Genomic DNA, 27,270 nt, shown 5'->3' on the forward strand with positions numbered 1-27,270 from the left:
CTTTATTATGGCATCATCGTTATGTTATGATCTTCATTTGCTTCACCACTTGGAGTGTGCTACCTATCTCATGATCACTTAATAAACTAGGTTAGCACTTAGGGTTTCATAAATTCACCAAAACTAAATTAGAGCTTTCACTCGCACCAGCATTTGCCCGACGACCGGACATGGAGCTCACGCCTACACTTTGGCACAGCACCGCGTTCGGACCCGAGGGCAACATAGATTGACACCGTTACCAGTGAAAGTAGACGAAATGGCTTAAAGATAAATAGCATCTATGTGCGTCCGAATTTTTTAATGATGAAAAATGCTATCTTTTTTAACGGTAGAAGGGTAAAACTCTCTATTTCTATTTGGAACTGAACTGGAATGGGCAGCGCAGCCTGCTCCTGCTTGAAGTGATTGAGGTCCAGCACAAAAGCAAAACGACACCTTCCGTTCCGTCCCGTTTTGTTCCGTTCCCGACGACTCCCGTGACCGTGAGCGGAGAGGCGACTAGGGCGAGGCCATGGCCTCCGGCACCGGCTCCGGTCAGCTGCAACCCCCAGGTACCTTCCCCGTCCTCCTCCTCTTGCTGATCGATTAGATTCCAATTTTTAGACCGACAAAACTAGAATTAGGTAGATTCAGCAGTTAGATTCGAGGAGGGAGAATCAATTTTTCCTTGCCCTAGCAGCGGCGGCGGCGGCAGATGCTGACCCGGGAGCCGGCGGCGATAAGCTCGTCTTCGAGGCGCCGCCGCAGCCCGTGAGGGAGGACTACGTCCAGAACGCCGTCAAGTTCCTCTCCCACCCAAAGGTCAGGGGCTCCCCCGTCGTCTACAGGCGATCCTTCCTCGAGAAGAAGGGCCTCACCACCGAGGAGATCGACGAGGCCTTCCGAAGAGTTCCTGTAAGATGAAGATACATCCTCCTTCCCTTCCATCACCGTCTCCATCCATGCCCGTGCCTTCTTGGCTTACGTTACGCCGCCTCTCTGTCTGCTGCTTGGCTTGCAGGATCCTCAACCCAGCACTGCGGCTACCACTTCTCCACAGCAGCAGGGTAACTCAACTAAATCATCTCTTGTCTGTCTCATCTTATCATGTTGATTTCACTTACAGGCTTGCCTTGTCCCTCTGTTTGATTGCTTACAGTCAGCAACCAGAACCAATCTGCTGGGGTGCAAACTTATGCGCCAGTGCAACCTGTGCACCCAGCAACCACTGGCCCTGTCGTCCTTCGAACGCAACCCCGGTTCAGCTGGTACCAAGCATTCCTCGCTGCAGGGCTATTGCTTGGTTTTGGTGCTAGTGCTGCTGTCTTTATCAAGGTATTTCTTATCTCTGAATGTTTGCAATCCTTCCCGCACACTAACTGGGGCATCTTTATTTCCATGTTAGAAACTTTTCCTTCCTAGGCTCAAATCTTGGATACACAACTGTCGTAGTGGAAGGTGATGGCACTGAAGGCAACCAACTTAAGGCCAGGATAGATGAGGAAACGGCTGAGGCTGTAAAGGCTTCTGCTTCGGCTGTTTCTGCTATTGCCAAAACAAACCAACAGCTGCTTGCTTCAAAGGATGAAGGTTTCACTCTCTACCTGTTCATGATTTGCTGCTTCTTCCTTGCCAATGGTTCAACTCACTCCAATAATGTCATTTTGTTCTTGTTTGCAGAAAAGAAGATACTAGCGACGTTAACACAAGCTCTAGATTCCCAAGCCAAGGAGTTAAAATCCTTGACCGAATCAATCAGTCATACCAGGGAACCCATCAACATTACCAGGGACGATAGGTTTTCTCAGTACCGCCCACTGGAAGACCATGCTCCTCCTGCTATAAGGAATGGTCAGTATCCAGAATTTATGTGCTGTTTCATGGTTCAGTGCTTACCTCTGTTATCAAAAGAGGCCCACCTTGTGCTGCTTAAAGATTAGAAATTTTTGACCCAACATCTATGCAAATCTCACAACATTACCATTTGTTTGGTTGTGATTTCAGGGGCAATTAACAGTTCATGGAGAGCTGCTCAGGTGTGCACTTATAATGTCCACCCATATTCCTGTTCCACAAGCATGCTCATGCTTTCAATTATCATCCTATTTCTGACCACTTCCCCTTCTGTAGCAAACTAACATGTACGGTGCGTCGAACGGTGACTTTGGTTCCGGTTGGTATCTTTCGTGAATATCTTTTTCCTTGTTTGCCATACCGAGTCTGGTGTTTTCTTGTTGCTTTACCTACTCATGTCTTTGTTTTGCAGCGAGGTCTTCATTTGCGCCAGCACCTGCTGAACCTACAGCTGGATCATTTTCAAGATCCTATGCCGAGGTAAGGAGCTTGACTGGTTTATATTGGCATACCCTGCAACTGACAAGACCTGAGTTTTGTACCCAGCGGGCACACGCCAGGTGGAGAAAATAAACAACCTAGTGAAAAGAAGGAAAACTAATTGACATCAATATACATCTGTCAAGTTAGTTGGATTCACTTGGTGCAGTCTGAGTCTCTGAGATTGCACGTTCACTTTAACTAACTTTTGGGACAACTAGTATTTGCTGGCAGCCAGCCTTCTGAACAGCTTACATCTGAGTTGATCAGCTACGGAAATATTGAATTTCCCAAATCAGCTAGATATGGCTGTGTACCAAAGGGAATTGTTTGCAAATCCACTATAACAATCCGTCGCTTCTGTATGCTTTTATACATACATTATTTGACCAGATCTGCAAACACTGGAATAATTATGTTTTTAATAGTGTCACTCCTTGTGTGAGTGCTGTAGTGTGGCCAGTGGAAGAAGAGGAACTCTTGTGGTGTGCTGCGGGTGCTCATCACCTCCACCAGCTACTCTAGAGGCCTTCCTGTTCTTGCTCTTGGTTGTGTTGCTAGTGTCTTGCATAGTGTATACTCTTAGTGCAGTGTGTTGCTGGTGTGTGTGTTGCGTGCATTGGTTTGGGTGCTTAGTTATGCAGCTGTGTCCTTTTTTCTCTCTTTAATGAAGATGACAAACTCTCCTGCACCGGCTCCGGCTGCACGTCTGAGAGAAAAAAACTGACCATTAACTAATAAGATTATAATAGCTGAACTTTAAAAGATACAACATTCCTTTTTCAAACTAACTATATAGAGGCTCATATTCTTGACAAAGGTAGTCCTTTTAGTATATATTTTATTACATCTTCTCAATATACATGTTGCTCAATCTCCAAATATATGTATTTGTGATGTGTGCATATGGTTAACATATTTTGTTCTATGGTGTTCTTTTATTGATCAGTTGAAAGATGTTCAGCTCTACCACGGTGTAACCAATTTCTATAATCTTGTGGAACTCCTAGCTAAAATGCTAAATATATGAGCCTGCATTATTGATAAATATCTCACATATTTGAGTTATTGACAACTCACACATCTATTACTGTAATTCATAACATCATCTGCTTTGTTGTTGTTCATTTAACTTATCAGTTTTCACTGAAAGCATGTGGCCTACTATAACTTGAACCACTACCCTGATTGTTTCTGTGTGCTTTTAGCAGACAATGTCCAGTGCACAACGAGGGGATAGGTCTTCTGGCAGTAAGGTGAGAAGAAGCCCTTGTCTGTTGCGTTTCTGACACAATGATGTCTTTGAGTTGGACAGGCTTTCACGTCTTTGTGTTTTTTCCCCTTAAAAAATCGCAGCCATGGGAGATGCAGCAGTATTCGCAACAGAGGCCTGGTTATGGATCCAACTCCCAGTTGAGTGATGATGGATCATACTCTGATGCCCAGGACAGCTATGCTCCTTCCTATCACCAGAATGGAAAGGCCCCTGATTTTCATGCAGATGAACCTAGGCCTTTGACCTACAACACTGGGGTTGAGGAAAGACCGCCGCCTCAGCGCCGCTGGGTGCCCCCTCAGCCTCCAGGTGTCGTGATGCCAGAAGCAGCTGCTGCCATACGTCAACCAAAGACCCCTCCAAAGCAACCCTTCAGCAATGCCTCTGAGGCAGCTGGTGAGATGCAGGTGAATGGTGCTTCAAGTGCATCGGATGCTGTGACAGAGGTTCCTGTTAATGGCGCTACTGCAAGTGATGCTGGACACAGTGAGATCGAAGAACAATCAGTGGCCGTCTAAGTGAAACCAAGACCAGCCAAGAACTGGGAAGCAATCTAAGAGAGATTCTGGATTTCTGGTACATCTGGGGGTTTGTCATACATTTCTGAATAACATCTGTATCAGAACAGCGGGGACAACCGCGCAAGATGGATACCTGTAATAATGCAATAAGTAGCAGATAGTTTCTGTATTTAGATTAATGCCACTTGTACACGGGAGAACCAGAGAACATATCAGTAATATTTCTATGGCTGTTCGATTGAGGGTGCTTAAAAAGTGTGCTTGTGAATTGTTGTCCTTTGGTATTGATCTTGTAAAGACTAGCAATCGCAATGGAGATGGTCGTTTGTTTGCTTTTTGCTGTTTCGCTTATTCCATTCAGGTGTCCTCCAGGTGGTGTTTTTCAGGGTCTGCCAAGGATGAGAATGAATCCATTCAGGTGTTCTCCAGGGGTTGTTTTCTGGGTCTGCCAAGGGTGAGAATGAATGGCGGCATACAGATGGATTTTCTGTCAGTTCATGCTCTCCCCAGACCCTTGTCCGTTCAGATCCAGTCGGATATTTCTGTTGAGCATGCATCATTCTCTGGTGCAGAGAACTGAGGGATAGAAGGGTACTTCGGTGGAAATTCAACATGAAGGATCCAATTGCTTGATAATTACACTGACGGCCTGGTATTAGGTTGGCAATGGCAAACACAATATCATGTTTTTTTCGATCATTCTTTTCATTTTGGAGTGCAAGGTGTAAGCTTGTGACATAATTGCAGTTATTATTGTTGCTCCCAGGTCAAAGGTGCGATACAAGGATTGCAGCTCTGGCTAATCAACTACAATAGCACAACATTTTGAAGCAAAGGGATATTACCCTGACACAGGATGGTTGATAAAGGATGCTGCATATATAGCATAATCTGTTACAGAGTACCACTACATAGAGCAGCGATGCATGCAGATTACCATTTACACAATTGCACGCGGTGAGAAACTAGGATTACAGCTGCTGAAATGGGATTTGAGGATCCGTGCTAGAGCTACAAAAGACTGACGATCAGCAGCTAGAAGGAACATGGGTCAGTAGCAGAACCTAGCAAAAGGGTGGTGGCTTCTCTGAGCTGAGCCTAAGCGTGATGAGCTGTAGCAGAAGCACCCTGCACCTGCAGCACCTTGTCAACCTTGGCAAGAAGACGTTGCATGTCTCCCACAAGACAGAGACTGTCCACGGCTGTCTTTGCGTTTGCTTCTTGAGGTGCCGCTGTGGCTTTGGACGACAAGGACAAGATCATCTTCCCAAGATTGTTCCTAATATCTGTGAGAGGGAGCTTTGGAAGAGGCGGAGGAGGCGTGTTGAGCGTGATGGGAGGGAGGTCCTGGAGGCTTGCTACTGCAAATGGAGGTCCAAATGCACCGCCAAGAGTTGCGGCGCAGCTCAAGGCAGTTTCTGCTTGAACCCTGGTGGCGAACGCCACTTGCGCGGTGTGCTTATCTTGGCTGATGGTGGTCTCGGAGTCGATCACAAAGCCAAACCTGCTGAATGTGGAGAGGAGGTCCTCCCTGGAGGGCAGGGGAGTTCCCTCGGCGAAGTCCAGCACAAGTGCCACGGGATTCCCGACTGTCTTCATCGTCCTTTTCTTGTTCATCTTCCTCTTCTCATTGTTAATGTTAATGGGGGGTGTTGCTGTTGTTACCACAGGAGGATTGGGATGCCCATGCGTTGCAGCAGCAGCAGCAGCAGCAAAACCAGCCGATTGGGAAGCCCCATGAGTAGTGATAGCATGTTCAGGCACTGCAGCATTCTCCATGGTGCCATCATCCTTTTGTTGCTTGGCATTGGCACCTGCAGCAGCAACAGCAGCAGGAGGATGGGGATTCTTGGGGTTGGGGTTCTTCTCATTGTTAATGGGGGGTATTGCTGTTGTTACCACAGGAGGATTGGGATGCCCATGCGTTGCAGCAGCAGCAAAATCAGCCGATTGGGAAGCTCCATGAGTAGCAATAGCATGTTCAGGCACTGCAGGTGCAGCATTCTCCATGATGCCATCCTTTTGTTGCTTGGCATTGGCACCTGCAGCAGCAACAGCAACAGCAGCAGGAGGATGGGGATTCTTGGGGTTGGGGTTCTTCTTCTTGGCCAAGGATCCATCGTCAAGGCCTGCATTGAGGTTGAGCATCTTGCGGCCAACACCAGCAGCTGATGGAGGCTTGTCGCCACCATCGTCTTGTGAGCCACCGCCGCCGGCGGCGGCAGCATGGGGATCGTCGACGAAGATGCTGTTCCTGTTCCTGCTATACATGGCCAGAAAACGGGCCGCTGCATCCATCCCCTCCCCCTGCCCGAGCGCGGCGGCTCGGAGAGCAGAGAGCACCTCCGAGGCGGAGACATGGGGCGGCCCCTCCTCCTCCTCTCGCTGCTTCCGGCTGCCGGCGGCCTTCTTTTCTTGGACACCTGTGTCGGTGTAGGGAGGGGAGAGGTACCTGCTTCTCTTGCGCTCTCTCTTGGTGACGTCCAGGGCTGCCTCGTTGACGTCCACGGCGGGATGGGTCAGCTGGCTCTGGCTGCCCCCGCTCCCCTCCATCTCCATGGAAACGGGCGGCAGCCGGGGCGGCGACCGGCCGACGGCGGCGGCGACGGGACGGGACTGAAGGTTGGCAGAGTGGAGAGTCACTGCCCACTGGAGTGGAGTGCGGGACCCACAGCTTGTTCGTTTGGCTGTGGCTTTCGTAAACGATCGTAAATTTTCAGCTCGAACAGTATTTTTCTCTAACACAATTCAACCAGCAGTATTTCTTCATGAACCAGCAACGATACGAACCAGCCAACCGAACATACTGTTGTGTTCCTTCCACGTGTATAACTTGCTGGCTTGCTGTGCGCGTGTGCCAACAACACACTCTGTGCCAGGTGTTGTCACAGTTAGGGTCACCACCTCACCCTACGGGCTCATAAGTCATAATATAGTATTTTTTTCAAACAATAAAACAGTATCAGTCGATTTATAAGTCAAGGTGCTGGTCGGCTCACCTGAGTTTAAATCTACCGCACCAGTTGTGTCTAAATTATGTTGTTTTGGCTTTGCTGAATACAAAGTTTTTATTATACATTTAAATTTATGATATGTTTAGATACATAATAACAATTGTCTTCGGAAGGCAGTACAAGGGGCTGTCTCGGATCATCATTGAGACGGATTGCGTTTGTATCTCCGGAAGTGACATGAGAGTAAGTCTGGATAACGAGCTGGCTCGGCTCGGCTCGTTCTGGCTCGTTAAGATAATGAGCTAGTTCGGCTTGGCTCATTATCCTAACGAGCTAGAAAGACAGCTCGGCTCGGCTCGTTAAAAGCTTGAGCTGGTTCGTTAAGCTCGCGAGCCAGGAATAAAAAAAACACAAGATATAATATTTGCATTTATCTAAAGTTTGAGAATAATAATAATATAAAAGAAATGCATCTAGACCAGTTACCAGTCAATTTATAGGGTCTAGACTAGTTACCAGTTAATTGTAAAGTGCAAGACATGAAGTAATACAAAAACTAATATAAGTTTTGATACTTTTTTTCCTGGAAGCTTGGCTCGTTTAGCTCGCGAGCGGCTCACGAGCTGGCTCGAGTTGGCTCGTTATAGCCAACGAGCTAAAATCTTGGCTCAGCTCGACTCGTTATCATAATTAACCGAGCCAAGTCAATCACAAGCCGAACGAGCTAACAAGCTTCGAGATTTTTCGTCCAGCCTTACATGAGAGATAGGTCGGAGATAGGTTTCATCATAGACGATTTTTCGTCCAGCCTTACATGAGAGATAGGTCGGAGATAGGTTTCATCATAGACGAGGCAAAAGGGCTCACGTGCCTTCTCTATGAATGGAAGATCTCACAGATAAAGAGAGAGTAATCAAGTAGTAAACATCTTAGCAGCTTTCGCTAGTACAAATTCTAAGGAGACATGGTGGGGGCAAGCACCTACGTGTGTCGAGGAAGCTCTCACCGCCGATTGTACAAATATTTTTCCTAGCTAATCGAAAGCTCTCTCTCTTTGCTCGCAAAAAAATAACATGGGAGATATAGTGCCGAAAGTAACTCGCTAGTGAGCCAACAGTCGCTGGGCTCGTACCCTTCTCAAGAAACTTTCAATTTGCTCTCTCTTGTTCTTTTGCGTACACCCTTAGATGTTACCAGCTTTTTTGCTTTTTATTCTTTCTCAGGGCCACATCAGCTAGCGACTTCTAGTTAGCCCGTTTGTATAATCTCGTGAGGAGATGCAAACCTTGCCACATGAATGAAGATACTAATTAGCAAAAATAGCGACTTCTAGTTACTCTTAGCATGTACACTCCTACATGCACCCTGTTAGCAGTTACATTGAAGCTTCTTTATGAACCGCTCTATACCCAACTTCTTGACTCCGCCAAACCAGATAGGAGGATGAGCAACAGCCGCCCAAAATTCACGCTGGGGAGAGGTAATTGTGTGTCTACTCTATTGCTCAAAGCACTCGTCACCAGATCATACACAAAGGTGATCAACATGTGAAAATAAAGTATGTCTTGTATTATGGGGATCATTTATTTAATTATTATTATACAAGTATGTACTACATATACACATCCGATCCATTATTTTCTTGTCTTAATTTCCCGTGCAAATTCAGTGTGCGCCTGAAGAAACGTTCCTGCCGCCTAGTACATGGCAGAGGGCATGCGTGCGTGATCACCTTAGCTAGCTTCTTGTTGCATGCATTGGCTGATCCGGCCGATCTGATATGGGTGTGAGGTGAATGGGGCATCCGCTCTTGAGCCTGGGAAACATTGCCCACTTCTCAAGGCTTGGGTCCTCGTCGGCCATCTCCCATCTGCAATCATAAGAGAAATACCAATCAGTTTGTTTGTTGTGTATTCGTTCAATTCATTGTTGGTGCTGCCTGCTGTGTGCTAAATACTATTCTACTCCTGTGCTCCTTAATTACCTCCAATTTGTAACAAGGTGGTGCAGAAAAATGAGCATCATGATTTTGGCGAGGTTCATCCCCAGGCAGGTTCTCCCGCCTGCTCCGAACACCAGGAAGCTGTACGGAGCTTGCTGCTTCGTATACATATCCTCCCCCTGTTCATATGAGTGCAGCTTGCTAGACAATCAAATCGTTTCATCATATATAGTGTGTATATGGTAGGGGTTGAACGACCTAAAATTAATCAACTTAATTACCTGGAATCTTGAAGGATCAAACATGGTGGGGTTGTCGTAAAGCGTTGCATCATAGTGTAGTGCCCTCGCATCAATGTTCACAATCCACCCCTTGTTGATGTGAAACCCTGCATGTAGTGCTTATATGTTGTTTGTCAATACACATACATCTCATAAAATGCTAGCTTTCAGAAAATGAAAACGAATGAAATCAGCAGGTAGATAAAATGGAAGAGTGGATGTATGTATCACCTGCAACCTGGCAGTCCTCGAGTGCTACCCTTGGAAACCAGGAAACTATGCTCGCCATCCTCAATGATTCTTTCACCGTCTACGATAGATGATGGTGCATGCAGCAAGAATATATCCAGATTACATATATACTCTGTAAATTATTCCGATCCGTAGCTAATACTGATAAGGTAGCTATAACTCCTATATGGGTGTATCAGATTTACAATAATAATTGTGGATGTTGAGGCTATCTGGAGTGGAGACCGACCATGTATGCAAGCTCCATGCTGTTGAGATGTTGGAGCGTGAGGGGGGCATCCGCATCCGCATCCGCCTTTTGCTTCAGTGCCAGCTCCAGCTGAACCGACTGCATGCATAATAGTACATACTTGTGCTTCAATTTGCATCAAGAACAAGAAAATGGAGGTACTAGCATATATACTGCCTGCCATATTATATAAGAACAGATTCAGATTCGACATTCATTTCATTTCATTTGGACTGACTGACCGACCCACCGTACCGTACCCTTAAGGTTTCTTGGAAGTCTTTGCTGTCAGCCAGGTACTTGACCATCCATGTAATTGCGCTTGCTGTCGTAACCTGGCCTGTTATTTTTTTATAATATAGTAATTAATAAGAACATGCACATGCAAACAGTTATTTAACAAACACGGAGTAGTATGCATGTAAGTCATACCTGCAATGATGAGCGTCAAGATGTTATCGAGAATAATCTGGTCGTCAGTGAGGAAGAGGTCCTCGTTCGAATTCGATGGTGACTGTTGTTGCAGGAGCTGCTGCTGCTGGCTCCTCCTCCTCCTGAGAAGAAGAAGGCTCTGCAGAAAGTCGTTGTCGTGCCTGCTGTGATGATGATGGTGATCGTCGTCGTCGTCGTCCTCCTCCATGTCGTCCGTGATCCGTCTCTGCCTGGAGGCTATCTCTTGCCTCAGCACGTCCATGATCCTTTTCCTCGCCCGGAGGCCCGCGTGGAACCTGGTGCCCGGCAGCCTGAGCGGGAACGCCAGCATGGCCCGCGTCACGGCCAGCACATCGCTCTTCAGCCGCCTCTTGACGTCGGGCTGCAGCGTCGTCCTCCCGATGAGCATGTCGCAGATGGCCTCGAAAGTTATGTCGAGCGCGGCGTCGAGCACGACCACGGTGCTGCAGGTGGTCCAGTCGCGCTTGATGAGCCTCCGCGTGAGGGCGTCGAAGTTGGCGGCCAGGGACGCCGTGGCCTGCGCGTTGAAGAGGGGCGCGACGGCGTTGCGCAGGGCACGGTGCGCGGCGTGGGAGGCGCACAGCAGGCTGTGCTCGCCGAGGAGGTCCGCGACGGTGCGCACGTAGCGCTTGGAGAAGCCGCCGCCGTGGTCAGCGGCCAGGAGCGACCTGGCGGCGTCGGGCGAGGAGACGAAGACGTGGGTGGCGCCGAAGAGCGCGGTGCGGAAGCAGGGGGGACCGTACCTGCGGTGGCGCGCCTCCACGAAGTGGTAGAAGCCCCTGCCGCTGCTGTTGGCGGACACGAACGCCAGCGTCTCCACCACGGACCACCACCACCCCCTTCCCGGTGGTGCATCTGCATTATTCTCGTCGTAGTCCCGACGATCATGATCATTCTTCCTCCTCCTCCCTTTGAACCCTTTGAATCTGAGGAGTTGTCTGATGAGCCTATTGTTATTATTATTAGAGGTGGTGGTGATCACGATGCAGCAGATGGCTGCTAAGAAGAAGAAGAAGAAGAAGAAGAAGAAGAAGAAGAAGAAGAAGAAGAGGCAGGAGACGCCGAGGAAGCTGCTGCTGCTGTGGCTTTGGCAGGCTGGTGCTTGGAGTTGGCGGTGCATCATGTCGTCCATGGATCCGATCCAAGACGCTTGGGCATGCGGTGGAATGGAATTCACCAGGGGATGGACGACTGTGACTGCAAAGTAAGTCCAGATTACTTGTACTCCTTCCTTGCTATAGTTCGTTCCTGGCCTAGCCACCGTTGAATGCTCGTGCTCAGTGCTCTGCTCAGGTTATCAGGCTGCTCATGGTCGACTACTGCTGCTGAATGAATGATGAAGATGGTGTACCATACTTACTGCTCCTGCCTGCCCACCACTACCACTAGTGCCGTGTAAAGAGGAGTGTAGCGTAGAGGGTCGGTCGCATCGCAATCACTCTGTCCCATACTCCCACTGCACGTCCAGTCCCAGCACTGCACAAACCGGAGCAGCAGTGCAGCCACCGGCCACAGCAGGGAAGCTCAGCCACAGCTCCGAGCACGAGCAGCAGTAGAATAGATGCTGGTGGGTGGTGGTGGAGCCTGGAGTGGCCTCGTTTAAAGTTTAATTCCTATCTCATCGAATATTTAGATATAGTATTAAATATAGACTAAAAATATAACTAATTACATAATTTACGACTAATTTATGAGACGAATCTTTTAAGTCTAATTAGTTCATGATTTAACAATGTAGTGCTACAATACACACATATGCTAATGCCAGATTAATTAGACTTAATAAATTCGTCTCGCGGATTACTGACAGATTCTGTAATTTGCTTTTTTATTAGTATTCGAACACCACATGCGACAGACACCTTAAAATTTTACACCTTAGATTTAAAAAGTCCCCAGGTCGTCCCGGGCTCCCAGGCCCTGTCAAGCAAGCAAAACAAGATGGATGCTTTTCGTCAGTCGTCAGCTCGTCCCAACCACAACCATGATTGTTCACGCATGCGCATCTGTCGTCATTCCACCTCCGATCCATCTGTCCTGTCCACACGTATAGCATATTAGCATTAGTTAGCATAGATCGGCAACACAAGATATTTTCAGCGTATGCGCTCTAACTATATTTATTTGCTCATCACACATGCCAAAAACACGATACGTTGCTTTAAACATCTTCTAGAGACAGCTAGCTATACCATGCATTCGCAAAGCTATGCAAGTCACCAAACAGCACAGCACTCGCCGATTCCTTCAGCTCCCTCCCACAGCCCGCCACACTGAAACCAAAAGGGGAAGAAGGAAAAAAAAAAAAATCCACGAGATACAACACACGTTCTCACTACTTTGCCAACGACACAACAACACTGAGTGCTAAGCTGCGCAGATCACAAGTACTCCACTGCTACAACAGGGGCTACTTTTGTTTCTGCAGAATATCTGCTCAACAGGAGCGGGGGCTGGATTCTATTTGTTCATCGGTGGGTCGCAACCCAGGGGTGTTTAATTACCATTACCATCACCAATCCTGCACGAGAAAGCAGGAGGCACAGGATATATAGCCACACCCTACCGCCTCAGCACTGGCTTGCAAAGCACTACTGTCACAAACTTGGCCTTGAACCGGTGCGTGATCCCCAGAGCAACCACGGATCTTGTGTTCCCTTTCTCGATGTAAAGGTGGTTCAGAACCACAGTCTGAGGTTGAGGCAGCGGGCTTGATTCATCTTGGCTCGGTGGGAAGCTCAGCAGCGTATGCTGCAGATGAGGTGGCACCAGTGGGGGCTCCCACCCTTCATCTTCATTTCCAGGAATAGGGTTGCTGTAGCTAGAAATCGGGTGAAGGTGGGACTTCCAATCCAACAACATGGACCCCTTCCTGAATCATGGTTAGTCATCATAAGTTAGCCAGGAAAAATTAGGTACCTATATATGCAAGGTTATATTCTGAGAGATAATTCTTACATGGTCATCCATGCCTTGTTGGTCCATATTCCAACAGCCTGTTGCCTGTCCTGGAGAGATAATACAACATGTTCATGTTAGTAAAGAATTTAACGAAAAAAGCAATCTGGACAATGGACATTGCAAAATAAAATTTAAGAGCTAACTTAACATCAAACAAAATAACTATAAAATGGTGCATAATATTAGTAATCCACCAAACTTGCATGGTGTATTCAGATAAAACTATGAAAAAATATTGACTTCGAGATGTCAGAATCGAGAATTGATGAAATGCCAAGCAAAATTGATTCAGATCTTTTGCTGTTCCCATACAGATCAAGTACCATCGAATGACATTTCACCAGGAATCATTTTTTGATTTGGACTATTACTAAATGGAATGATCATACAACTAAAAGATTTCAAGCAACTATAAGAATCCAAATGATATTCCCATAGATCAATTTTAGCCTAAACTACTTGGGAAAAGGTCATGGTCATATACTAGGAAAATATTTCAAGCAAGGTATTACAGCCCTGTATATGGCACTCCCTCTCCACCGACATCGCAGTTGAGTACATGGAATCATCCTTGTAAGGGCCTGCTTGGCAAATTAGGAAAATTATCTTCATAGGAATATCAATGCCTAGGAAATTATGTGCACATATGTCTAGGGGATGATTGTTTAGCGGACATGATTAGTATCCTAAAAACAGCCACAGACTTCCCCACGTGCCACTGTAGGGTATGGCGGCTCCTTGCTGGAGCTTCACCGGCGAGCTGAATCCAGCCACCACTCACGACAAGGAAACCATCAGGAGAGAGACAGAGAGCGGATGCCACTTCAATTCCATTTTGTGAGACAGGGAGCGGATGCCACTTCAATTCCATTTTGTGGCTCTTGCAGCATGTGGATCTGCAAAGGGTGCACCATGGGCGGCTTGCGAACTTGGGGAGGGTATTGGGAAGAGACATGCGCCCGGGGGGAGGAGGGAAATTGGCGCTTAGGGGAGGCAGAGGGATTGTGATGGAGCTCACCTGCTGCTCAATTGGAAGAGAGGTAGACAATGGCTGCAGATCGACAATGGCCCTACTTGGGAGTGGAGGGTCGAGAGAGAGAAGGGAGATATGGAGAGGAAGAGGGTGCGCACTGAGCTTTGAAGATCGACGGGGGCCGGTGAAGACGGCGGAGCTCCAATCCATAGCAGGGCTTCCTCTCTTCTGGCGGTTCTCCAGTTCTGATTCTGCCGACGCAGCGCCTTACGCTGATCGTGGAGATGTACAAACCGACACCTTGACAACTCCAGAAAGAAAAAAATTACCTATATAATACACAAGATATTTTCTTTTTCCGCCCAAATACCCCTTCGCGACCAATGAATGGATCCGTTTCATGGCACATCCAAACACTTCTATTGGGCTGCTGCTCTTCCTCAACCTGGGCTATAAAGATCCTGGAAACTAGACCACATCCTACTCTTCCAAAAAGGCCCTAAGTTGTAACTGACTTTTCTATTCGAAATTGGATTTGTATCTATTTATATAGCATGAAACAAATATATAATGTATCACTCTTGCTGATGTAAACTCGGAAACTTAGGAATTGTCAACAATGACTTATAGGACCAACAGAGCAGTCATAACTCAACTACTAAGCACTCCAGGATCAAGAAACACACCTTGGTAAAGGGCGTATCTAGTGCAGAGAGCTCCCGCTCTGTGCGGGATCTGGGGAAGGGTGTTAGTGGCAAGCCTTACCCTCGCCTGTGCAATGCGAGGAGGCCGCGACTCGAACTCGGGACCTTCCGGTCACAGGCGGTAAGACTCTACCGCTTGCACCAGTCCCGCCCTTCGAGAAACACACCTTGGTAACCTGTGAAATACCCTTTCAAACTGAATGTAGCCGAGTCCCATGGAAATGACACGGGATAAGAAATCATCATAAACATTCTCATCGACTGAGACTGGAATGTGGGTTCCATCTATAGCACCAATGCATCCATCAAAAAAGGATGAGAATGGTTGCAATTTAGGATGCACAAATCTGAAGGTTAGAACCCTAGGCCTAATAATTGTATGCGCAAAAGATACAACGGCATCCAACACTTCACCAAACTTCCTACTAACGTTGTCCAGTGACCGACCAAATCTTTCTGCCATTTGTCTTTGGCTTTGCCTTGTGCCACATGCCCATAGGTGCATCCCTACCGTGTAGATTGCCCATGGTTGGCCCCTAACGTTCCTATGCAACAAATGGAATGCACGAGGACAGAGACAGAAATTTGTGTAGCATTTCTTACTGTTGTCAAGATTCAGAACTACCCACTGGCGACCTCTCAGCTCCTGGATGGGCAACATCCACTAGACCGTGAAGATGCAGACGCTGCTGACACACCTATGGTTCCACCCATGTCTCACCAGGTAAACCGTTCGTCGCTAGGTGATCCACTTGTGTTGCTGGAATGTTCGGTGCTTGACAATCTACAAAAATTAAACATTCACTAATGAATGATAGGAAGATTGGTCCATATTGCACGAAAGAAACAATTCATAATAAAAACATCGCTGCTATGTGAAATAAAAATAATTATAAATATTCTCTTAACTGTTGAGATGTAATAAGACTAGCATACATACGCAGTTGTAATGTTTAAATATCTTGTGTTATAAAATAAGTAGTAGGTGGTTCCTTCTTCCTACAATAGTCAGATCTTGTCATTATCATCACACAATTGTTAAATCAAGAAACAAAATAGTTTCAAATAGCATAGATATGCACAGAGATCAATAGATAACAGAATTGCCATAACCCAAACTCCCAAACTGATTTGCAAATTGCAACCTGTTAGACAGACACTTGGATATTATGCATTTTTCTACAGGTTAAGTTCATATTCATTGAACACAGGACACATTCAATTTTTTCCTTAAAACAAAGGGTATAATTTCCTCTGAATTCCACGTTCCCAGCTTCTTACCTTTAACTGTACCAGTTGCCCTTCAACCATTTCCTGAAAACCATGCATTCATCCTACAGCAATAATTAACACAAGCTATGTAACTAAAAATACATAGGCAATTGTGCAAATGGGCATTATTGCTGTAGTAACATCTTAGGAGACCAAAAACAGATGATTCACAATGGCTGCAGAATTACTAATTGTTGCTATTGTAACTCGAGATGGAAGGTCCATGTATCATGTCCTGCAATAGAGTAAGCTAATAAGGACAGATAATAAGGCTAATCAAGTCTGAGCTGATTTTGCTCACTTCAGTATCTGCAAGTTTTGTCCAAAGTACGGAGCATGCCAACAAAAAAAAAAAAACAGAACATCAATATGAGAAGATTAGAAAGAAATATCTGAATGCCAAATTTGTGGTTAGACTTGCATTGCCCTGAAGTGTATCTTGTCCTGCAAAAAAAAAAAAAAATGCACCCAGAGGCCAGGGCCAGAATAGGCAGCAGTGTTGTGTGGAGTAGCTTTCAGGAGAAATTAAAAAATATGGACAATTGAATCAACTAGAAGAAACACGAAGAATGGATCACATTTTGTGGTGTGTACAATCCAAACTATTAAATGGACAAGGTTATCGATGTCAATTGAGCCATAGAGTAAGCTAAATCAACGCTTCAGATTTTCAGTATGTATGTTCTATGGAATCAAAATGTTCAAGTTTTTCAAGAGTCTGCGATGCAGTGCACAATTAAATACAAGTCGATAGTAGTACATGTTCACCAAACTAAACAACAATACTTTGTGAAACTGTAAATTGACAGAAAATTTGAGGTCAGCTTAGAAGCAACTACAACATGGACAGCAGAATCGTACTGTTAAAAAACACAGCATCCTTTTTTCTTAAATGAACCGGCAGTTCATAAGCTGCTAATTTCAACTCTATTCTTTAAATAATCCTGCTCTGTAGGAGTGCAGTTAGTCATATAGGTCATGCTTGTACAGATCCAATAGGTAAAAGTTGCGTTAGAGTAGTCATCTATGAAGGTATGCGTATGCTGTATGCATTGAATAAGTAGCTGCAGCTAGTTGCATATTTGACAATAGATAAAATTATGTCCGAGTAGCCATCTTTGCAGCTATGTGTATGCATTAATAAGTTAGCAGCAGCTATTTGCATAATCAAAACTTCAAAGTATGGCAACACAGTAATATGAAGATGCAAGAAAGGATGAGGCTCGTCTGGGCGAATAAGTAAGAGTGCTCACCGATGGGGTATGTGCGGACGGTGACAGCTTGACAGTGGTGGCAGTTGACAATGTGCAAACAGGGCCAGGCAATTCTCGGGTGGTGGTGGCTGGTGGCCTCAGTTCCACGCCGGCCCACCGCTGGGCATCCTCCTGGCATGAATGCAAAGGTGAAGACAGGCGCGGCGTGGTGGAGAAGATGGCGCAGCTGCCCTCCCCTCAGCGTCGGGGAAGCGGCCGGCACAGATCGATTCTCTGGCATCGCGGGAGAAGGCGGCGGCAGCGAGGCAGGAGAGAAGTGTGGCAATGGAGGCAACGGCACAGCAGGGAGGGAGGGGCCGCGGCGGCTCCCAGACCCAGACCCGAGCGACAGGATTTACATCGCGTATAACAGAGAGCAAGAGGAATCAAATCATAGTAGTATAGAGGCTTACCCGATGCCACTGTTTGAGCTGCCGAATGGCTGGGCTGTACAGCCGCAGCACAGACAGCAGCTTAAAATCAGAAGCGAACGGCACCAAAGTCTACACACCTTGAGCTAATTAACAACTACTGGAGCAAGACTGAGAAAAGATCACAATGATATAACAAAAAGATTTTTCAATTCACATCCTCAATGTAACATTCCCAATATTAATACCGAATGATGTGAGATATTGCTAAGGCATGAACGATGCTTCAAACAATACAAAGGGATACATTTTCAGCTTGGAAGTAAAAGCATTGAACACATTTTGAGTATGAAAAATCATGTAAAAGTAACAGGAACACGTTTTGACTGGCTAGTGGAATTACATCGTGAGTCACTGCAATATTCCAAACATAGATTGACATGAGATTGTTTATAAATTGTTATTATAACTTAAATATTAACAGTTCGAAATAGATGGAGTTTGATACTATTTCGTTTGTTATCAATAACCCAACAATAATTAAGTAGCAACACATGCCAGCAAGCTAGAATTTCATGAGAATTAACTTTTAAACTTTTGGTTAGCTAAAATTCAGTAAGTACTTGACATGGGCTGGCTTGATTCACTATTTTAATCTAAACGATAACTGACAGCATACATGTGTTAAGCAGAGCCTTCAAACACTGTTGTACCATGGGAAAGTACTCCCTCCATCCCAGATTTATAGAAGATGTTATTGACAATTGTATCTCTAATAAACAGGTTTATATACTATGATGAAAATATATGATGTGATTAATCCAATGATGTTTGTTTGTTTGGTATCATAAATATTACTGTTTGTATATATATCTCCTGCAACTAAAAAGAAAAAAAAAGAAAGGAAGTACCATCCTTTCGTGCGACGGTCGTCGCTCAGTCGGTGCATGCAACACCCGGCACCGAGGAATCAACGCAATGGAAACGCAATCATCGTGCGAGCCCCGAGGAATCACAGCAATCACCGTAATCACCGACAGCTTCGCCGCCGTCCCACGCAATCAACCGCAGCCTGCCCTTCCTTTTTCTCTCGCTCCTCCTTCCCGTGGCTGCCTGATACCGCTCCCAGCCCTGCGCAATCAGTGTCCCACTCCCAACCCGTCGCTGCGTGGAGGATTCCCTTCCGTGCTCCTCTGCTGCGCCTCTGTCCACGAGGAACCACGCCCGGCGCGGAGTCTTGGGGACGCAGCGACTACGGATGAGGCCGATCTGATCCGAGAAGCACGCGACGACCTCGCCACGACCCCCTGCACGACGGATTCGCTAAGCCGAGGGTGCCGGCTGGGACGTGACGACACGGAAAAGCTCCCGCCCTCGGCTCGACCGAGTCCTTCTACCCCGCCAAGCCCCACGACCTGAACCACGGCGACACTGCAACAACTCTCCTCGGCAGCCAGATCTTCCTGCGTCGCGCACACTCTCTCCTGTGCGCCCATCGGTGAGTCACCATGGTGCCCAAGCCATGTTCTATTGTTGACCGGAACGCGTGATTTCCTAACTGCGACATGTGCCAATTGTACTGTCAAAACAAATAATAAGAAGGCCAGACACTTCTCGATGATGATATTTGCATGTAATGAGAAAAAAATTCAGGTGTTCAGATGAGGAACAGTGTAGGACCGTTGAACCAGAATTGTAATCCGATCGTTGAATCTTTACAAAATGAAGTGTACTTGAGTGGAGAGATTGGTTAACTGGTGGATCCCTTATGCTGTTGGCAGAATCTGCAAGGCAGACTTCAATGGAGATGTTTTGGAGGTACATTGAGGCGTTAACTGCACCGGAGAATGCCATTGTTTGGATATCTCTGCCTCTCAACTCTTCTGTTGGTCCATGCTCTTAAATTTTTGTCCGCTGCAGTTCTGATATTTGGGCCGGTGATTCTTCTCCAGAACGCCTGCGAGCCACCGGGCCATCGTTTAAGCACCGCGTCCCCGGCACCAGGTACGTCCTGTGATCCACCGACGGGTAAATATGTTGGCGGCGGGAACCAATCCGACGACCGCCGCCGCGCCCTGGCCAGGCCAGCAGCTAGCCCCGTCCGTCTACAGCTAGCCAGCGGCCGGCCAAAACCATAAACCCAGGGCCAGGCAGCCATGGCCGGCTAAAACCACATCCAGGGCCTAGCCAGGCCACAGCCGGCACTGGCCGACATCCCCGGCCGGCCAGCAATGTATAAGTCTTGGGTAGATATTTTCCTGTATATGATATAGCTTTATGTTCTGCTCAGTTAACTCTTGTGGTCTATGAAAATGATAACTTCAGGTAGTTTTGGATGTGGGTTGCGGCACTGGTGTTCTTTCAATATTTTGTGCTTTTGCTGGTGCCACTCGTATAAGTTTTTAGTTATTAGTTGCACACTTTGCATTTATGATGATCTTATCAATGTAGAAAAACTGATGATTTTTTAATCCCGCACTCTATAGATGCTACTATATTCCTCGCATATGTGGAGGCGCAGATCATTCACCATTACATGATACAAGTGCAATTGACAGGGAGTGCCTTCAATCCGAGAACCTCGGCTCATCACTGTTATTTGTCTGGCAACAGCTACGGAAAATGAAGAGCCAAGGAAAATCGAAATCACGCTGTTAGGAGAATGGTTCAGAGTACAGCCAAAATAATTTTTGTAGACAAAAGATTTTGATTTCCAGTAAATCGAGTAAGCAATTGTGAACTTAAAAAAGGTTTAATTGTGCATGTCTTCAGTTTAAATCATTTGGATCAACCGTATCAAGGTTTTTTACTAAAGTAACTGTTCGGATAATTGATGTTACCTGAATGAGAGACCAGGACAGAAACTCTGAAACATAGTGAAACCTTCAATAGTCACTTGGTAGGTCGTGATGATTTTTTAGTAGCTTGGCCCTACAGTTGCAGGCACTTTACTATTCTTCTTGAGTGCTTGGCATATATTGTAAATAAATTGGTGGATGCACCGGCTGATAGTATGCTTTTCTTAGCAATGTGCCATTCCACATTTTCTGAATTTATACATGACGTGTACTATGAAAATGTGAACATGCTACCTTGCAAGGATAATTGTGAATGCAGTTTGAAATCAAGATTCATTTTTCATATGTGCACTTTGAATACATTGATGGCAATCTATGTGGCCTATTGGTCTTGGTGATCCGTTCATGACCATCTTTTCTATTGTGCATACTCCAGCTTTATTCGTAGTGTTATTCAGTTCGTTCAGGTTGCATATTATCGACCTATTTAACTTTTTTTTGGAAATAATGAGATTTATTGGGCATATTGTTTCACAGGCACAACATTGCTAAAAGTGACAGGTAGTGTTATGGACACGCCAAGGCCAACCGGTGATCGAGTACCTTTGGGGGACCTTACAAATACAACACATGGAGGTAAATAAACTTTTAAAATATCTCTACATATTCTATGTTGATATGTTTGCAACTCACGAAAATTTATTGAAGGGAATCATACGTGACCTAATGAGCAGAAGAGGCAGAGGGATAGAGAACGGTATGCAACAATGTCTGATGAAAAGAGGAGTGAAAGAAACAAGAAACGCTGTGAGAGGTATAAGATGAATAACCAAGATCGTGTTGATTCCCATAACAATGAGGCTGTTCATTCAACATGTATGGTGGTGTTGCTGAGTGTCACTTTAAAAGCCATATGTGTTATAATTAATAACAATTTATTTATACTATGTTCAAACTTGCAGATGGGAATACAACAAATGGAACGGACAAAAATAGTGACAAACTCCATATGCACTCAACCAACAGTAATGGCGCCAATGAATTATCAGGTTACTTATTCTGCTAATAAAAGTATTTATTGGTGCGACGACTGCAATTAATGTGTTGACATAGTTTGCTTATTGTATGGATTAATTAATAACAATCAACTATGTTTGAACTTGCAGATGGGAATACAACAAATGAAATGGACGAAAATAGTGATCGGCTCCATAGGCAATCAACTTACAGTAATGGCTTGCAACAATTATCAGGTTACTTATTAGCAGAATAAAAATATTTATTGGTGTGGCAACTATAAGTGACAGTTTGTTTATGGAATGGTTCAATTTGTATTGTATGGTTATATTTGTAGATGGTCTGGTACCTTTAAGCAACATTGGTGGCATTGGTTACGTGGATGACATTGAAACATGTACACTTTTGTATCCATTGCCTGGAATTCCGGTGAATCGTGCCTGTGTTTGTTTATTCCGATTGTGCTTAGACACCATCCTAATGTGCGTTGATTAAAGTGTCATTCCATGATATATAGGTTCGGGATATGCACCTAGTCCCATCAACCGGCTTGTCATGTGTCCAAATGAGCGTAAGCGTGATCGTGACAGAGCACGATACGTTGCAATGTCTACTGAACAAAGGGCGCTATAGAATAAGAGACAACGTGAATTGTATGCAACAAAAAATACAGGAATGATGCTACAAATGACTCCAAAGGAGACTGCCCAGCTAACATGTGTGTAAATAATATTGATTTCTCCGTAGCAATATCTTATCGTGGTGTTGTAGGATACTTATTATATGAATAAATTTTTAGACGGTGCTGTTCCTTTAACCATTGGAGCACCTGATGATATTGACGATAGTTTAACTGAGACGGATATCGACACTTTTCAAGAAACGGGTATGCCTTTATAGAATGATGACTTTGTTTTTAATTACAAAAAGAGTTTGAACACCATTGTAGCTGACACTGTTGCTTAAATTCATTATCATACAATTTCAATTATTGTGTGTTCTTCATCGATTAAACATTGAGACCGAACATTTTTTTATTAGTATATAGGTGCTGTAAATGCATCCCCTTCCATCGACAATTTTGTCACATGTCCAAAAGAGTGTAAGCGTGAGCTAGATAGAGCACGAAGGGCTGCAATGTCTCCTGAACAAAAGGCGCAAATAAACAAGAGGCGGCATGAGTTGTATGCGGCAAAAAATACTGCAAGGAAACTGCAAATGACTCCACAAGAGAAGAAGTTGAAATGAAAAGAGATCAACAAAAAAATACAATACGATGGTGAGAGAACGCTGAGCCAACAATCTGCATCCGGACTCAATCGCCATGGAGAGCCCTCACTTTAACCCTCAGCTTATTTTCCCTTCTTCACCTCAATCGCCTGAAGCGCCTTCACACGATATGGAAATACCCGAATTGAGGGGCACGCCTGTTGACATCGCGCCATCTGTAGTTCATAATCCAGAAGTCCAGACCCCTGAATGGCTATGACATAGACCATACATAGGCAACGAGTGACCACTGGAGAGAGAAATGCTCTTCTATCTCGTCGCAATCGGGCTTTTGAAGCAAACATTGGAAAAAGGGCTATAGGGTGTGCAGATAGAAAGTGCAATGATTCGAATGACCCAACTCAACCGAGTGTGGTTTACAACGGTAATTAGCCTTGATCACTATATATTGTTGGTACTTTCACCTTTGCTCTTCTATTCCAAAAACTCATAACTTTTCTTACTACAGGTGGTGTCACCCAGGAACCTCCAATTCCACCACCTAATAATTGCATAGGTACACAGACACAACCGTTTGTAGTTGATGGTACCTCTTCAATGCCTCCAAATGGTGCACTAAGCTCGTACGCCAGACTCTATGGTCGAGGATGGTATTTTCTTCATTAAATGTATCCCTTTTTTGTATGCCATTATGTTTCTCTCATCATATATGTGGCCGTGTTGCACAGACTATGATGAGGATGTCATATTTGAGGAGGACGGAGGAAGAGGATGAGGCATACTTTTTAGCCGAACAAGGTACACCGCGTAATAGTCAAAACATTCTTTCACAGACTTTCTTTCAACACGTAACACAACAACATTTTGTTAGAAGACGACGAGGAGGGAGCCGACGTCGAGCACAATCTCGACATAGATGGGCAAGACAATAGTGAGCCTGATGTCCCGGATCCATACGACAAGGTTTATGCTAATGTCTCGTCAGAGTCGCACATGCTACCGTCGGTGCCAAACTACGAGCACTGCAATACAAAGAAATTTGAGGGTGAACCGCTCGGATTCTATTGTCGGGGTGGAAAGATTCATCTTTCAACTCATGAGACACCACCAGAGCTCATGAGGTTATGGTCAAGCTCAGAAGCTGATGCTAGGCACTTTCGTGCAAACATTAGATATTTCAACGGCCACTTCTCTTTTACTTCTCTGTACTGCAACCTAGATCATGTGACCACTAACATGCGAATCTACGGTGTCTACACGTTCCGTGCCCATGGCCAGATTTACCATAACATACATTCATTTGGTAAAGAGGAGGGTGTCGAAAAGAGACACCTTGAGCTTTATTTTTACAACAATGATCCATCCCTCGAGCATCGGATGAGCAAGTGCTGTGAGCAATGCGCCCAAAAAGACAAAGAAGTTATAGAGCAATTGGTTAGTATCTTTAATAGGAATCCCTACTCTCAGGTTATAGAGCAATTGGTTAGTATCTTTAATAGGAATCCCTACTCTCAGCAACTAAGGAGTATGGGACACAGTTGAAAATCTAGAGGATTATCGGGTCGAGTTGAACCTTGACCAGTGGCTTGACCAGAGAACATATAACGTGCCACTGACATTAGAGGTGGCCGCCGTCTAGGTTGAGGGGAGTGAGCGTCATGGCCAATTCGAGCATAGTGTTCTCCTGCAAGGGAAGGATCGGTCTATACATGGCATCCGCTCATATAATGCATGCTATGACCCACTGTCATACCCACTGTTCTTTCCAAGGGGTGAGCTCGGGTGTCACAATTGCATTCCAAAAGTGGGTGTGACTGTGGCTCAAGTTGAGTGAGCTCGAGAAATCCGCAAAAGGCATGCCGAGAATGCCGAGAATGGTGACGATGATGATGGAGGTAACTTGAACTCTTTTCAATAATGCAATATAAACTCTTTTATGTTAACGCATGATACTAATTCGAATAATGTCTCCCTGTAGAACCTATTTCAAATACATGTGTCTCCATGCGCGACTACTACTGCTACAAGTTCTAGATGTGGCCATGGGTATTTAATCCAATACTCTATGGCCGGCGACTTTTCCAGCAGTTCATTGTCGACACCTACATCAAGATTGAGAGCTCACGTTTAGACTACATGAGGAACAATCAGGATACTTTGAGGGTTGACCTATACCAAGGCCTGGTGGATAGCATGCATTCAGGTGAAGGATCTGCTAAGAATGTCGGAAGGCGTACTGTCCTATCTTCGTCATTCATCGAGGACCCCGTGATATGAGGCACCGATACATGGATGCAATGGCTCTGGTGCGAAAGTATGGTGAACCTGATATCTTCCTCACAATGACATGCAACCCTAACTGGGATGAGATCAAGAATGAACTTTATCTAGGCCAGACACCATAGGACCGCCCAGATCTCATCACACGGTTCTTTAGAGCAAAGTTAGAGGCGATGAGGAAAATGTTGATGGAGAAAGACATACTTGGGAAGGTGAAGGCCTACGTATATGTAGTGGAGTTCCAGAAGAGGGGCTTGCCGCATGCACACTTCTTGCTGATAATGGAACGGAAGTATAAGCTCACATGTCCCGAGCAATATGACATGATTATCAGTGTAGAGCTACCAAACAAGAAGTACCCTAAGCTCTACAAGATGGTTATGAAGCATATGATGCATGGTCCCTGTGGGACACTAAATCCATACTGTCCATGCATGGTGGGCCGTGGGTCATGCAAGAACCGTTACCCGTGCCCATTCTATGAGGCAATGTCATAGGGAAAGGATTTGTACCCTATCTATCGGGGATGCAATGATAGCCGCATGCTAAAAGTTTGAGGCCATTACTTAGGACAATCAATGGGCCGTGCCTTACAACCCTTGCCTGCTACGTACCTTCAACTACCATATCAATGTTGAGGCCTGTAGGAGCATTAAATCAGTAAAGTATCTATTCAAATACATATACAAGGGACATGACAGGGCATCGGTGGTGATGAGGGAGACCGACAAAGCAGACGAGAAAGGGAACATTGATGAGATCAAGCAGTATAGAGATGCCCGCTGGGTGACTGCCTCTAGAAGCACTATGGAGGATATATGGCTTTGACTTGAGAAAGAACCATCCACCAGTACAGTAGCTGCAACTTCATCTACTCGACATGCACATGGTGCATTTCATAAACGGGATAAGGTTCGAACGGATCCTTAATAGGCTAGGTGTAGAAGACTCAATGCTGACAGCATACTTCGATGCAAATAGGCATCATGAGGAAGCCCACTAGAATCTTGTATCGGGACTTCCTAGAGCATTTTACCAGGCAGTCTAATGGTAAATTCTGGTAGAAAAGGAAAAACTCTGGTTTTCAAGTTGGAAGAGTCATCTCGGCTCATCCTGCTGTGGGAGAACTGATACTTTCTTCGTGTTCTCTTGAACAATGTTGCTAGTGCTTCCTCATACGAACATTTGAGGATGGTTGATGGCGTGCTACTACCTTCATTCCATGAAGCTGCAGAAAGGAGGGGTCTAATCAAAGAAGACAATACACTGGATAAATGTCTAATTGAAGCTACTTTATTCCAGATGCCTTCCTCTCTGCGGAGGCTATTTGCAACAATATTGGTATTCTGCGAGCCGCATGATGTGATGGGGTTATGGAAAAACACTACAATGCAATGTCAGAGGACTACAGTCGTAATCATCCATCCCTAGATCTGGTGCAACAAATGGTTTTGATAGACACTAGAAACATGCTACAGTCTATGGGGAAGGACAAGGTCATTTCCTCTTCTAGATATTGATCACTCATACGACGATGCCAGCCATATTCCTCATGAGATATTTGAGGAAGCTAGCATCGAGCAGAATCCCGAAGATGTGCTATTGTGCGACTCACTCAACGCCGAGCAAAGGTCTACCTATGATGAGATAATGGCCGTTGTCTGTAGCAAATAAGGCGGGTTGTTCTTTGTGGATGGACCTAGTGGGACGGGAAATACATTTTTGTATAGGGCACTTCTTACAAAACTACTGCAGCCAGGATGTGACAGAACCGCCCAAAATAACACACTTACGGAGCCACTCGTCTTCCACCAGACACTAAGCACCCCAAAAGTAAGCTATAGCGGATGGATTCCATCGGGCACACCCCAAGGGAGAGCCCGAGTAGTCCACATTTTCCCCAAGGATTTCAATAATGAGAACTGAGTTACAATACTTAATCCATTTGATACATCCAGAGTTCTTAGAAATTCATTATTACATTACCAAATTTAGAGTGCGGAATATTAAACAGTGGAATGATAATAAACATCTATCGATAATGAATAAGGATCAGTCTGTGACCACCAGAAGAATCGTTCACACAATGGGTACTCCTTAAGTTGAACCTGCAATAGGGGTAAATAAACCCTGAGTACACAATGTACTCGCAAGACTTATCTGACTAGTGGGAATAATTTCTCGATT

General features: G+C 45.4%; 3 protein-coding genes and 2 pseudogenes across 6 annotated transcripts; 2 read left to right on the top strand and 3 right to left on the bottom strand.

Moving 5' to 3' along the window:
• Positions 1–400: 400 nt before the first annotated feature.
• On the top strand, positions 401–4,447 carry LOC136510124 (peroxisomal membrane protein PEX14-like; annotated as a pseudogene).
• Positions 4,448–4,980: 533 nt separating this feature from the next.
• Positions 4,981–6,777, bottom strand: LOC136513964 (verprolin-like). The gene has a single exon (XM_066507943.1). It carries the CDS (start codon positions 6,670–6,672, stop codon positions 5,212–5,214), a length of 1,461 nt encoding a protein of 486 aa, XP_066364040.1. The 5' UTR covers positions 6,673–6,777; the 3' UTR covers positions 4,981–5,211.
• A 1,804-nt stretch (positions 6,778–8,581) lies between these two features.
• On the bottom strand, positions 8,582–11,640 carry LOC136512983 (abscisic acid 8'-hydroxylase 4-like). Of its 2 annotated transcripts, XM_066506980.1 has the most exons (7): positions 10,204–11,631; positions 10,032–10,111; positions 9,772–9,870; positions 9,522–9,600; positions 9,291–9,397; positions 9,052–9,188; positions 8,582–8,937 (listed from the first exon to the last, which is right to left on the bottom strand). In XM_066506980.1, the coding sequence occupies exons 1-7, from the start codon at positions 11,354–11,356 to the stop codon at positions 8,805–8,807; spliced, it is 1,788 nt and encodes a 595-aa protein (XP_066363077.1). In that variant the 5' UTR covers positions 11,357–11,631; the 3' UTR covers positions 8,582–8,804. The 2 variants fall into 2 exon arrangements, with proteins under 2 accessions (XP_066363077.1, XP_066363078.1); XM_066506981.1 differs by lacking the exon at positions 8,582–8,937 and having other exon boundaries at positions 9,058–9,210; positions 10,204–11,640.
• A 445-nt stretch (positions 11,641–12,085) lies between these two features.
• LOC136512842 (SNF1-related protein kinase regulatory subunit beta-3-like) lies at positions 12,086–17,903 on the bottom strand (annotated as a pseudogene).
• Positions 17,904–18,136: 233 nt separating this feature from the next.
• LOC136514294 (uncharacterized) lies at positions 18,137–21,867 on the top strand. Of its 3 annotated transcripts, none has more exons than XM_066508280.1 (7): positions 18,137–19,256; positions 19,412–19,576; positions 19,679–19,762; positions 21,094–21,192; positions 21,265–21,370; positions 21,519–21,605; positions 21,723–21,867. In XM_066508280.1, the coding sequence occupies exons 4-7, from the start codon at positions 21,187–21,189 to the stop codon at positions 21,827–21,829; spliced, it is 306 nt and encodes a 101-aa protein (XP_066364377.1). In that variant the 5' UTR covers positions 18,137–19,256; positions 19,412–19,576; positions 19,679–19,762; positions 21,094–21,186; the 3' UTR covers positions 21,830–21,867. The 3 variants fall into 3 exon arrangements, 2 of the variants coding, with proteins under 2 accessions (XP_066364377.1, XP_066364376.1); XM_066508279.1 differs by having other exon boundaries at positions 19,540–19,576; positions 20,084–21,192; XR_010773599.1 differs by lacking the exons at positions 18,137–19,256; positions 19,412–19,576; positions 19,679–19,762 and having other exon boundaries at positions 20,133–21,192; positions 21,265–21,432.
• Positions 21,868–27,270: the final 5,403 nt, after the last annotated feature.

Source organism: Miscanthus floridulus, chromosome 16, assembly GCF_019320115.1.
Source record: "Miscanthus floridulus cultivar M001 chromosome 16, ASM1932011v1, whole genome shotgun sequence".
NCBI classification, from domain to species: Eukaryota; Viridiplantae; Streptophyta; class Magnoliopsida; order Poales; family Poaceae; genus Miscanthus; species Miscanthus floridulus.